The 13,208-nt window shown below is 44.4% G+C and overlaps 1 protein-coding gene across 1 annotated transcript in view; it reads left to right on the top strand.

The window, feature by feature from the left end:
• Positions 1–13,208, top strand: part of LOC112071658 (unconventional myosin-VIIa) — a gene marked incomplete at its 3' end in the record, with an annotated part of 47,073 nt that overhangs the window by 16,818 nt on the left and 17,047 nt on the right. Inside the window, 16 exon segments of the mRNA XM_070439469.1 lie at positions 577–873; positions 1,609–1,744; positions 2,010–2,176; positions 4,414–4,557; positions 6,372–6,530; positions 7,428–7,523; positions 7,992–8,086; positions 8,259–8,343; positions 8,523–8,741; positions 9,103–9,312; positions 9,640–9,858; positions 10,277–10,456; positions 10,618–10,749; positions 11,189–11,359; positions 11,612–11,772; positions 12,182–12,308. Coding sequence (XP_070295570.1) covers positions 577–873; positions 1,609–1,744; positions 2,010–2,176; positions 4,414–4,557; positions 6,372–6,530; positions 7,428–7,523; positions 7,992–8,086; positions 8,259–8,343; positions 8,523–8,741; positions 9,103–9,312; positions 9,640–9,858; positions 10,277–10,456; positions 10,618–10,749; positions 11,189–11,359; positions 11,612–11,772; positions 12,182–12,308 — 2,598 coding nt within the window.

Here is a 13,208-nt window from a genome sequence, read left to right as displayed (position 1 = left end):
CCTAACGTCAGTCAGCCTTCATGTCTTTAATCTATTACTAAAGTCAGTCAGCCTTCAGTCTTTAATCTATTTACCTAACAGTCAGTCAGCCTTCATGTCTTAATACTATCGCCCTAAAGTCAGTCAGCTTCATGCTTTAAAACTATCGCCCTAAAGTCAGTCAGCCTTCATGTCTTTAATCTATCTCCCTAACGTCAGCCGCCTTCATGTCTTTAATCTATTACCTAAAGTCAGTCAGCCTTCATGTCTTTAATCTATCTCCCTAAAGTCAGTCAGCCTGCATGTCTTTAATCTATTTACCTAAAGTCAGTCAGCCTTCATGTCTTTAAACTATCGCCCTAAAGTCAGTCAGCCTCATGTCTTTAATCTATCTCCCTAACGTCAGTCAGCCTTCATGTCTTTAATCTATCTCCCTAAAGTCAGTCAGCCTTCATGTCTTTAATCTATTTACCTAAAGTCAGTCAGCCTTCATGTCTTTAATCTATCTCCCTAAAGTCAGACCAGCCTTCATGTCATTAATCTATCTCCCTAAAGTCAGTCAGCCTTCATGTCTTTAATCTATCTCTCTAACGTCAGTCAGCCTTTGACTTTAGTCATCGTCCTAAAGTGTGTCGAACCAATCTATTGATTATTGTGTGGGTCGTTTGCTCGTTTCGTTACAGTTTTGAGCAGCTGTGCATCAACTTCGCCAACGAGCAGCTGCAGCAGTTCTTTGTGAAGCATGTCTTCAAGCTGGAGCAGGATGAGTACACCCGCGAGAACATCGTCTGGAAGCACATCGAATACAACGACAACCAGAGAACACTGGACGTGCTGGCCAACAAGTCTCTTAACATCCTGGCACTTATCGACGAGGAGAGCAACTTCCCCAAGGTACCTAGCCTCCGCCCTRCACTTTAAGTCCGCGTCTCAAATGGCTCCATATTCCCTGTATAGTGCACTACTATAGGGCCCATAGGGCTCTGGTCAACTGTAGTTTACTATGTACGGAATAGGGTGCCATTTGGGACGCAAATTAAATCAGTGACACTTAAACTACTTTTTTGGTTGCTGTTTACCCAATTACACTGTGCTCTGAAGTACCCACTTCATGTGCAACTGGTTATAAGGCCTATGATCTTATTCCGTCCTGTCTAGGTGGTGTACTTGTACAGACTGGTGTCCTGTCTAGGTGGTGTACTTGTACAGACTGGCATCCTGTCTAGGTGGTGTACTTGTACAGACTGGCGTCCTGTCTAGGTGGTGTACTCGTACAGACTACCGTCCTGTCTAGGTGGTGTACTTGTACAGACTAGCGTCCTGTCTAGGTGGTGTACTTGTACAGACTAGCGTCCTGTCTAGGCGGTGTACTTGTACAGACTAGTGTCCTGTCTAGGTGGTGTACTTGTACAGACTAGCGTCCTATCTAGGTGGTGTACTCGTACAGACTAGCGTCCTGTCTAGGTGGTGTACTTCTACATCAAGCTGCCTCAAACTACAGAAACAAGAAATAGTCTCTGACGCTATGGGCCGTTCTGGCTCGGACAAGTGGAAAGGTCCTAACGCTTTGGTTCTTTGTTCTGTTGTGTGTGTGTGTGCGTGTGCGTGTGCGTGTGTGTGTGTGTGTAGGGTACAGATACCACCATGATCAACAAGATGAACCAGGTACATGGGAAGGGCGACGTCTACATCCCCCCTAAAAACAACCATGACACCCAGTTTGGAATCCAGCATTTCGCCGGGGTGGTCCACTACGATTCAAAAGGTATTCCAAGACGCAAACAGTGTATTTCTAGACTCTAAACTGTAATGACAGAGTTTGTACCTGTGTTGGACTGAGACCCACTTTACTTATATCAACCTGCCCCACTATTTGTGTTTGATATTATCATTATAAAATCTGTTTAATGTAGMGTGCGTCCCAAAATGGCACCCTATTCCCTATTAGCCCTGGTCAAAAGTAGTGCACTATGTAGGGAATAGGGTGCCATTTGGGACAAGCACTAGTAACGTCTCATGTTGTTATTTAGGTTTCCTTGAGAAGAACAGAGATGCTCTGAGCACTGACCTCATCCAGCTGGTGGAGAAATCGTCCAATAAGATGCTAAAGCAGGCATTCCAGAACGAGCTCTCCTCCAATGGCGAGATGGCCAGCGCCAACCCCAGGATGACCATCACTCCCAAGAACTCTCTACGGGTCAGTGGAACCCTGGGAACCCCGTGGAAAGAGGCCTGGGAAACCCCTGGAGCAGATTCAATATAACACAGATACCCTGCGGTCAAAGCTGCTTCATTGTATCCCCTATATCGATTGTTTTCAGTGTAAACTTAAACGACTAAAACCAGTTATAAAGTATGTAGAAAGGATAATGGAGCTATATATATATATATACAATCCCCAAAATAAAAACTAGACAGTCAGGGAGAATAAAAAATTCCCAAAATGYCATGACATGGGGCCACCATTGATTTTGTTTCATGTTTGAGTCACTCAGATACAGTAGCATAAGAACATGGCATCATGTGTAGAATTGCAGGACATTTGCATTTAAACTGCATATTTTCTCTCAGCCCCATGACAAAATGTGTAGAATTGCAGAAAATTTGCTTTTAAACTGCATATTTTCCCTCAGCACATGACAAAATGTGTAGAATTGCAGGAAATATGCTTTTAAACTGCATATTTTCTCTCAGCCCATCACAAAATGTGTAGAGTTGCAGGAAACTAGCTTTTAAAAACTGTAAAAATATATATAATCTCAGCCTCATTGTAAAACATGTAGAATTGCAGGAATTGTGCTTTAAAATAGCTACATTTTAGAGTCACTCCGATACAGTCGCATAAGAATACACTCTGTCTCTCTCTCTCTCTCTCTCTCTGTCTCTCTGTTTCTCTCTCTCTCTCTGTCTCTATCTCTCTGTTGCTGTCTCTCTGTCTCTCTCTCTCTCTCGTAGTAACCAAAAAAGTGCTAAACAAATAATAATTATATTTTTAGATTCTTCAAAGTAAGCCACCCTTTGCCTTGATGACAGCTTTAGACACTCATGGCATTCTCTCAACCAGCTTCACCTGGAATCGCTTTTTCCACAGTCTTGAAGGAATTCTCAGATATCTGAGCACTTGTGGCGGATTTTGCCGTTCACTCTGCTGTCCAAACTCATTCCAAACCATCGTACAATGGTTAGGGTCGGGTGATGTTGTGAGGCCAGCATCATCTGATGCAGCACCCCATCACTCTCCTTCTTGGTGAAATAGCCCTTACACAGCCTAAGCGCAAACCAGATGGGATGGCGTATCACTGCAGAATGCTGTGGTAGCCATGCTGGTTAGGTGTGCCTTAAATTCTAAATAAATCACAGGCAGTGTCACCAGCAAAGCAACCCCACACCATCACACCTCCTCCTCCATGTTTCACGGTGGGAACCACACATGCGGAGATCATCCATTCAGCTACTCTGAGTCTCACAAAGACACGGCGGTTGGAACCAAAAATCTCAAATGTAGACTCATCAGACCAAAGGACAGATTTTCACTGGTCTGATGTCCATTGCTCGTGTTTCTTGGCCCAAGCAAATCTCTTCTTCTTATTGGTGTTCTTTAGTTGTGGTTTCTTTTCAGCAATTCGACCATGAAGGCCTGATTCACACAGTCTCCTCTGAACAGTTGATGTTGAGATGTGTCTGTTACTTGAACTCTGTGAAGCGTTTATTTGAGCTGCAATCTGAGGTTGCAGTTAGTTAACTGCTAYGATCTTATCCTTTGCAGCAGAGGTAACTCTGGGTCTTCCTTTCCTGTGGCAGTCCAGTTTCATCATAGCTCTTGATGGTTTTTGCGACTGCACTTGAAAAACTTTCAGAGTTCTYGAAWTGTTTCGTATTGACTGACCTTCATGTCTTAAAGTAATGATGGACTGTCGTTTCTCTTTGYTTATTTGAGCAGTTGTTGCCATAATATGGACTTGGTATTTTACCAAATAGGGATATCTTTTGTATACCAGCCCTACCTTGTCACAACACAACTGATTGGCTCAAACACATTAAGAAGGAAAGAAATTCCACAAATGAACTTTTAACAAGGCACAGCTGTTAATTGAAATGCATTCCCAGGTGACTACCTCATGAAGCTGGTTGAGAGAATGCCAAGAGTGTGCAAAGCTGTCATCAAGGCAAAGGGTGTCTACTTTAAAGAATCTAAAATCTAAAATAGATTTTGATTTGGTTAACACTTTTTTGGGGTTACTACATGATTCCATATGTGTTATTTCATAGTKTTGATGTCTTCACTATTATTCTACAATGTAGAAAATAGTCAAAATAAAGAAAAACCCTKGAATGAGTAGGTGTGTCTAAACATTTGACTGGTRGTGTATATTCTCTATAGTGTATATATATTTATATTTCTGTCTTGATATATTTCTCTTTCTTTCTCTACAGCAGCAAACGGTGGATACTAAGAAGCGTGCTCCTACGTTGAGTGGCCAGTTCCGTCAGTCCCTAGACGCCCTGATGAAGACCCTGACAGTCTGCCAGCCCTACTTCATACGCTGCATCAAACCCAACGACTTCAAGAAGCCTATGGTATGTCAGAAGTCCTATTCAATTAGGGATAATATGTACTTCTGTGGTTTTAATACAGTCACCTTAATAAACTATGACAGATGTTTTGAAATGTCTGTCACTCATAGTAACTGTCCAGTAAAAAAAAATCACACTTTTTAAAAGTTCATATTCTCTTAACTCATACCCAAATAAGGTTGTTGACTCATCCTATACTCGTATTTCTGGCCAAAGCATAAATTGGAGAAAAAAAGACTCCTAAATCCCCACCTCAAACTTGTATCTCAAACAGACTGTTTTCAAAAATGTTTGATATGTCATCATAGAACATGATGTCATGTTGGCTCACTGGCTGAGCTGACCAATCAACGGTCTACTCACATGAATATTTTTAATGACCATTATATGCCCACACCATTCTGTTGTTGGGGTACGACCACACCATTCTGTTGTTGGGGTACGACCACACCATTCTGTTGTTGGGGTACGACCACACCATTCTGTTGTTGGGATACACCCACACCATTCTGTTGTTGGGGTACGACCACACCATTCTGTTGGGGTACGACCACACCATTCTGTTGTTGCGGGTACGTCCACACAATTCTGTTGTTGGGATAGCCCCCACCATTCTGTTGTTGGGGTACGTCCACACCATTCTGTTGTTGGGTACCCCCACACCATTCTGTTGTTGGGGTACGCCACACCATTCTGTTGTTGGGTACGTCCACACCATTCTGTTGTTGGGGTACGACCACACCATTCTGTTGGGGTACGCCCACACATTCTGTTGTTGGGGTACGACCACACCATTCTGTTGTTGGGGTACGTCCACACCATTCTGTTGTTGGGGTACGTCCACACCATTCTGTTGGGGTACGTCCACACCATTCTGTTGTTGGGGTACGCCCACACCATTCTGTTGTTGGGGTACGCCCACACCATTCTGTTGTTGGGGTACGCCCACACCATTCCAACATAGAAAAGCTGCTTTTGAACATGCTCAATTACCATTTTCACTCATATCCTAATAATTAAATATTTCTATAGAAATCTGGAAAAAATTGATAGTTACTTTAACATCCATTTTTATCTCAAACTGTTTCTCCTATGAGACCATCCCACTGGCCTAAAGATGGACTGGCATGCTTCCCTGTTTTAGCTGTTTGACAGGGATCTGTGTATGCTTCCCTGTTTTAGCTGTTTGGCAGGGATCTGTGTATGCTTCCCTGTTTAGCTGTTTGACAGAGATCTGTGTATCTTCCCTGTTTTAGCTGTTTGACAGGAAGCTGTGTATGCTTCCCTGTTTTAGCTGTTTGACAGGGATCTGTGTACGCTTCCCTGTTTTAGCCTTTGACAGGGATCGTGTATGCTTCCCTGTTTTAGCTGTTTGACAGGGATCTGTGCATGCTTCCCTGTTTTAGCTGTTTGACAGGGATCTGTGTATGCTTCCCTGTTTAGCTGTTTGACAGCGATCTGTGTACGCTTTCCTGTTAGCTGTTTGACAGGATCTGTGCAAGCTTCCCTGTTTTAGCTGTTTGACAGAGAGCTGTGTATGCTTCCCTGTTTTAGCTGTTTGACAAGGATCTGTGTATGCTTCCCTGTTTTAGCTGTTTGACAGGGATCTGTGCATGCTTCCCTGTTTTAGCTGTTTGACAGGGATCTGTGTATGCTTCCCTGTTTTAGCTGTTTGACAGGGATCTGTGCATGCTTCCCTGTTTTAGCGGTTTGACAGGGATCTGTGCATGCTTCCCTGTTTTAGCAGTTTGACAGGGATCTGTGTATGCTTCCCTGTTTTGCTGTTGACAACAGCTGTGTATGCTTCCCTGTTTTAGCTGTTTGACAGGGATCTGTGCATGCGTCAGCTGCGTTACTCTGGGATGATGGAGACCATCAGGATCAGGAAGGCTGGCTATCCAATCCGCTACACCTTCGATGAGTTCCTGGAGCGATACCGCGTGCTTCTCAAAAGCAGCCTCTGTGACCCCAAAGTGGTGAGAAGAAATGTTGCTGTTGATATTGTTGTTGTTATAGTTGTTGTTGTTGTTATTGTTGTTGTTCATTGCGTCACTGCAACTTTGCTCCATCTTGTGGCTCAACCACAGAAACCATGTTTGTTGTTTAACCTCACTAGGGGGTGTGGGACGCTAGATTCCAGTGAAATTGCAGAGCGCAAAATTCAAAAACAGAAATATTAATTATAAAAATTCATGAAACATACAAGGGTTATACATGGGTTTAAAGATACACTTCTTGTTAATCCAACCACGGTGTCAGATTTCAAAAAGGCTTTACGGCGAAAGCAAACCATGCGATTATCTGAGAACAGAGCCCAGCAGACAAATCATTACAAAGAGTTAGCAGCCAAGAAGAGGAGTAACAAAAGTCAGAAATAGCGATAAAATGTATCACTTACCTTTGATGATCTTCATATGGTTGCACTCCGAAGACTCCATGTTACACAATAATTGCTCGTTTTGTTCGATAAAGTCCCTCTTTATGTCCAAAAACCTCTGTTTTGTTGGTGCGTTTTGTTCAGCAATCCATTGGAACAAAGCGCGGTCACAACAGACAGACGAAAAATCAAAATAGTACTATAGAAGTTCGTAGAAACATGTCAAACGATGTTTAAAATCAATCCTCAGGTTGTTTTTGTCATAAATAATCAATAATATTTCAACCGGACAAAAGCTTCGTCAATAGAAAAGGGAGAAACAAGAAAGGCGCTCTCCCGATCACGCGCTGGACTCATGTCTGGAAATTTCCACTTCCACTTTGGGCATGCTTTTCATCCAAAATTCCGAATGCTGCCCCCTACCCTAGTGAAGTTAAATATGATCGCCAATTAGCTTCATAACGTGGCATGTAAAGAAAATATATTTTTTTCCCAGGAATCTCCACAGAAATGCGCTGAATGGATCTGTGAGACCGTTCTTGCTGGACAAGATGGTGACTGGAAGACCGGCAAGACAAAGATATTTCTGAAGGTAACCATTTATGCTGACCTCTCACAGATAACTCTAATCTCTAAATAGTATGATTGTCCAGGTTCCAGGTTTAAAGAATGAAGGAGTGGTTGATGGATGGATGGATGGATGGAGGGTAGGATGGATGGTAGGATGGATGGATGGTAGGATGGATGGATGGATGGTAGGATGGTAGGATGGATGGTTGGATGGTAGGATGGATGGTTGTGTGGTAGGATGGATGGTTGTGTGGTAGGATGGATGGATGGATGATAGGATGGATGTAGGAGGATGATGGTAGATGGATGGTAGGATGGATGGTAGAATGGATGGATGGTAGGATGGATGGATGGTAGGATGGATGGTAGGATGGATGGATGCTAGGATGGATGGTAGAATGGATGGATGGTAGGATGGATGGTAGAATGGATGGGTAGATGGTAGGATGGATGGATTGATTGATTGAGCTTTCCATTCCTCTAATCTCAGGACTTCCATGACACTATGCTGGAGCTGGAGAGAATGAAGGAGTTGAATGAGAAAGCCCTTCTGATACAGAGGGTCCTGCGAGGCTACAAACATCGGTATGATATAGGGCCAAGCAGCTGAATGAACTCTACATAGAGCCATATGACCCCTGGTCAAAAGTAATGCATTATATAGGGAATAGGGGTGCCGCTGTGGACGTAGGCTATTGTAGTCTTGTGTTGTGACAGTCCATTGAGATGTCTTTGTCTTCTATACGTTACCCTGCAGGAGACAGTTCCTGAGACAGAAGTCCTCTGCGCTGGTCCTTCAGAAAAACTGGAGAGGATACAAAGGCAGAAAGCTCTACAGAGTCGTGAGTTACTGGCTGTTAACGTATTCCATATAGAGATCCAAGAAAATATATAATGACGAACATAAACGTACCGAAAACATATTACAAGAACGTTAAAGAACGTTTAACAGGAAACATACGCGTAGTCCAAACCTGTTAGAATAAAACAGACAACGTGTTTATGGCCTTCTCTCCTCCAGGTCCAGCTGGGTTTTGCTCGTCTGCAGGCGAAGGTCCGAGCCCGCCAGCTTCAGCACCACTACCAGCAGAAGAGGGTGGCTGCGGTCCGGCTACAGGCACAGACACGGGGGTACCTGGCCAGGAAGGAGTGGCAGAGGAAGAGGCAAGCGGTGATCCTCTTGCAGGCTAACTCCAGGGGAATGCTGGCTAGGAAACAAGTGAAGAAGATGAAGAGAGATGTAAGATAAGCTCTCTTCCACCTTTTCAAGATGACATGTTCACTGTACAGTAGTATATACGTGTATTTCTTGATAATAAATGTAGTCAATCTGTGTTAGGTATGTTCTTGCTCTTTTGGGGGTCTAGGCAGGGTTACTGTAAAACATTTTGCGACAACTGTTGTTGTAAAAGGGCTTTATAAATACATTTGATGGATTGATTGCTTAATACCTTGATTGACTGACTGTTTGATTTATTTCTGATCGGCATCGTGAGGAGAAACTTCATTGATTGATTGATTCAATCAATCAATAATTAACTCTAACTAAGTGACTCATTCATCAGTTATTGACTGTGTTTCTGAACTCCTGTTCAACCTAGATGTTCCTGTCCGCTAAGGAGCGTCGTGAGGAAGAGTTGGCAGCCCTGGAGAGGCAAAGACGTTTAGACCAGGTGCTCCGGCAGAAGAAAGAGAAGGAGGCCAGCACCCAATCAGAATCAATCACAGCACAGGAAATGGTGGACGACATCTTCGGGTTCCTGCCCAATATGGTGGGAGGGCAGGAGGGACAAGCTCCTGCTGGATTCAAGGTTAATAAGGACCTCTGTAATAGATGTAGTAAGATGCATTGTGGTAAAATACTGTAGCATCTCTGAAGGGTTGATGAGTCCAACCTACAGATTTAGCAAACTAGAGGCGCCGCTTTCAAATGTTGCTTTGTTATCACAGTCTTTTTGTCCCCAGTGCACCCTCTAGATTGTTTTACTCTGTGGTCCATCCCCCTTTGGTGACTCTTCCAACCCTTGTAATACCACGCTACAGTCCCATAGCCTTGTTAAACCACATTCTGTTTTTGTCAAGGTTTCAACGAGACCTCACAGTCACAATATCCGTGATCTCTGTTTCTTCTTCTTCAGGACCTGGAGAAGCAGGGAGAGCGGACCAGACCAGAGGAGGTGGATCTGGACGACCTGCCCATGGTAGAGGACATCCCCGAGGAGGACTACGACGACCTGGATGAGTATTCCTTCTCCAAGTTTGCCTCCATGTACTTCCAGGGCGCCGCCACGCCAACACACATCCGCCAGAGGCTCAGACAGCCACTACTCTACCATGAAGACGAAGGAGATGTTGTGGTAAATCCCATTTTAAAAAATATATTCATGAGAGAGTTCAGCAAAACCCTACCCAATAGAACCCCCCATCTTGACACAGAGTTCGCCTTGTCGAAGTGACCGGTACATTGAATGAAACTGTCGGTGCCGTCACAGTGTCCTTCATTGTTGTGAAATCAAAAGGTTTTCTGAACTCATAGTCTTTTATAATCCTCACACTTTCGGAGGCTTTCCTAAACCCAGCTTTCAATGTTTCTTAAAAGAACCATTATTTAATAACAGTAAATACTGTACGTTTCACTTACTTTAACTTCTTCTTTTTTTTTGACTGCGATCATCTGTTTGATGAACATTAATAAAAACATTTAAATACAAAATTGTTCACAGAAAAAAAAAAAGTCAATCCATCGTTGTGTTGTTTCTCTCTCTCTCTCTGCAGGCCTCCATGACAGTCTGGTGGATCATCCTGAGGTTCATAGGGGACCTGCCGGAGCCCAAGCTGGTGCAGGGCCAGGGGGCCAGGGGCCTCAGGGGGTCAAACATGGTTAACAGCTCCCTGGATCAGGACCTGGCCTTGAGACAGGACAGGAGGCTGAGCCACATGGTGGGCCTGGATCAGGTGGGTACCACTGGGATTAGCCCAAGTAGGACAAGAAAAACAGCAGAATGATGGACGCCATTTTCATTTCATTTTTCTACTCTTTTTCTCGGCAGTTTCAGTGAATGTTCTCCTTTGATCATGTCTCCACTATAAGGTTAATGAATTCATGTATTTTATAGAGGGTTCTGAGGAACCAGAAAAACCGCAAGGTCTCTACAGTACCAGAGGAACCCGCTTCTAAAGGGAGGAAGGGTTCCACCTTTACGGACCTGCTGTCCCGGAACCGCAAGGCGTCTGCCAAGCCCGACGAGGTGATTTACAGAGCTTTATTCTCTAGGTCACCACACCCACATTAACACACCCACATTAACACACCCACATTAACACACCCACACACACACACACACACACACACACACACACACACACACACACACACACACACACACACTCACTCACTCACTCACTCACTCACTCACTCACTCACTCACTCACTCACTCACTCACTCACTCACTCACTCACTCACTCACTCACTCACTCACTCACTCACTCACACTCTCTCTCTCTCTCTCTGATACGTTTCTTCATCTGTTGACAATTATAACCTCTGACCTGGACCATTTTTGGCACGCTGATTGGCTGAAAGGAATGGCTTTTCTTTTCTTTTTTTACACCAGGACTAAGCGTAATCTGTGTCCGGGAAACCACCCCACTAAAGCCTGACCGTTTACTTCCCTTGTGGTCCTCAGGTGATCCTGAACAGGAAGGGTTCCTCGGCTGTAGACGCGACGCCCCGAGCCAGGAAGGGTTCTACGTTCACCAACATGCTGAGTGGGGGCAGAAAGACCTCTTCCATCTCGGAGGAGGTCCCAGCCTCTCCCTCTAGGGGCATGAGGAAACCCTCTATCATCCAGGAGGAGGTGAGACTGAGAACTGGGTCTGAAAGGGCACCCTATTCCCTTTTATAGTGCACTATTGGGCCCTTGTCAAAAGTAGTGCACTATATAGGGAATAGGGTGCCATTTGGGTCTAAAACTGAGCAAAGTAAAACCACAACAGTGTCCACAATATCTAGACCAACATTAAAATGTGGCGACAGCCGGGTAGCCTCGAGATCAGAGAGGCGGCATGAAACAATAGAGTCATCTTTATGATGGTGTTGTGTCCCCCAGTCAGAGGAAGGAGAAGAGGTTTCCAAGCCACCCACTGTGCAAACCATCAGTGAGGAGGACGAGATACTGGTAGGAGAGGGACCCACCCTCGACCGGCCAATGACTGCTCTGGAAAAGCTGCACGTCATCGTGGGTTACGCCATCGTCAGAAGAGACCTCAGGTGTGTGGTTCAGCTGTGGCTCTGGCTGCTCTTTGCCCTCTCTTTCCTCTCCCTCTCTTTGTCCTCTCCCTCTCTCTATCCTCTCCCTCTCTCTTGCCTCTCCCTCTCTCTTGCCTCTCCCTCTCTCTTTCCTCTCCCTCTCTCTTGCCTCTCCCTCTCTTTGCCTCACCCTCTCTCTTGCCTCTCCCTCTTTCATAAAATCTCTCTTTCCTCTCTCCTCTCCCTCTCTCTTTCCTCTCCCTCTCTCTCTCCTCTCCTCTCTCTATAAATCTCTCTATCCTCTCCGTCTCTCTTTCCTCTCCCCCTCTTTCCTCTCCCTCTCTCTTTGCCCTCTCTATCCTCTCCCTCTCTCTTTAACCTATTTCCTCTCCCTCTCTCCTCCCTCTGTTCCTCTGTTTTCTCCATGTAGAGATGAGATCTATTGTCAGATCTGTAAGCAGCTGCAGGAGAATGGGAACCGCAGTAGTTTCTACCGAGGTTGGATCCTTCTGTCCATCTGTCTGGGGATCTTCCCCCCCACTGAACGCTTCATCAAGGTAGGTCCTCCCTCCTGTCCTTGCAGATAAAAGGCTGTGCGTGATGACGTAGTGCACATAAAAATAACTTTTACGGTTAAGTTCCGTAAATAAAATAGAAGTTAAATGGGTTTCCATCGCTTTTTCTGAATCTGCTGATGGATTTGTCAGAAGAAACATTTAGTTATATAGCGAATATGCCCACTCTTGTCTTGGCACTGCGTTCTAGCCAACACCTTGCAGATATTCAGTGCGGGTAGGCTAGCCTAAATGATGAGATTATGATGGACAAAAAAGTGAGATTGGTTACATTAGTCAAACGGAAGCCAAGCATCGATCATCACCAGAATAAGACCCTCTATATTTATTTGGAAAGGAGCATCAAGCTGGTCACCGTGACCTTTCACCTCCCTGTGAAGTTGATCGTAACTTGTTTCATCTGTAGCCTAATAAACTGCATGCTTTCCCGAGTCGTAGTGGGAGGACCACACAATATATAATCGCGTGACTCCAAGTTTACTTCGATATGATGGTTATTATATCAATATTTACGCATAAAGCCGTATCCACCGCCACTTCTCACATTACTAATTTTACCGACACTAAAATATCTCACCTTGTCTAGCGTGTTTTGTTTTGTCGACATTTGGTTGGAAAGTTTACAGACAAATTTGCTGTTTCCATCAGGCACGTCGTGACATTTGTTTTTATCCAATTTGTAATTTACTCGCTTAAAAAGGTTGGATGGAAAACAGGTTAGTGAATGATTTACGTAAAGTCTGAGTTGCCCATGCTTATCACAACTCTGAATGGTCCCATGCTTATCATAACTCTGAATGGTCCCATGCTTATCACAACTCTGAATGGTCCCATGCTTATCATAACTCTGAATGGTCCCATGCTTATCACAACTCTGAATGG

The sequence above is a fragment of the Salvelinus sp. IW2-2015 genome, unplaced genomic scaffold (genome assembly GCF_002910315.2).
Source record: "Salvelinus sp. IW2-2015 unplaced genomic scaffold, ASM291031v2 Un_scaffold1676, whole genome shotgun sequence".
NCBI classification, from domain to species: Eukaryota; Metazoa; Chordata; class Actinopteri; order Salmoniformes; family Salmonidae; genus Salvelinus; species Salvelinus sp. IW2-2015.
Note: the sequence above shows the minus strand (reverse complement) of the source record. Positions and strands in the feature narration are given on the sequence as shown.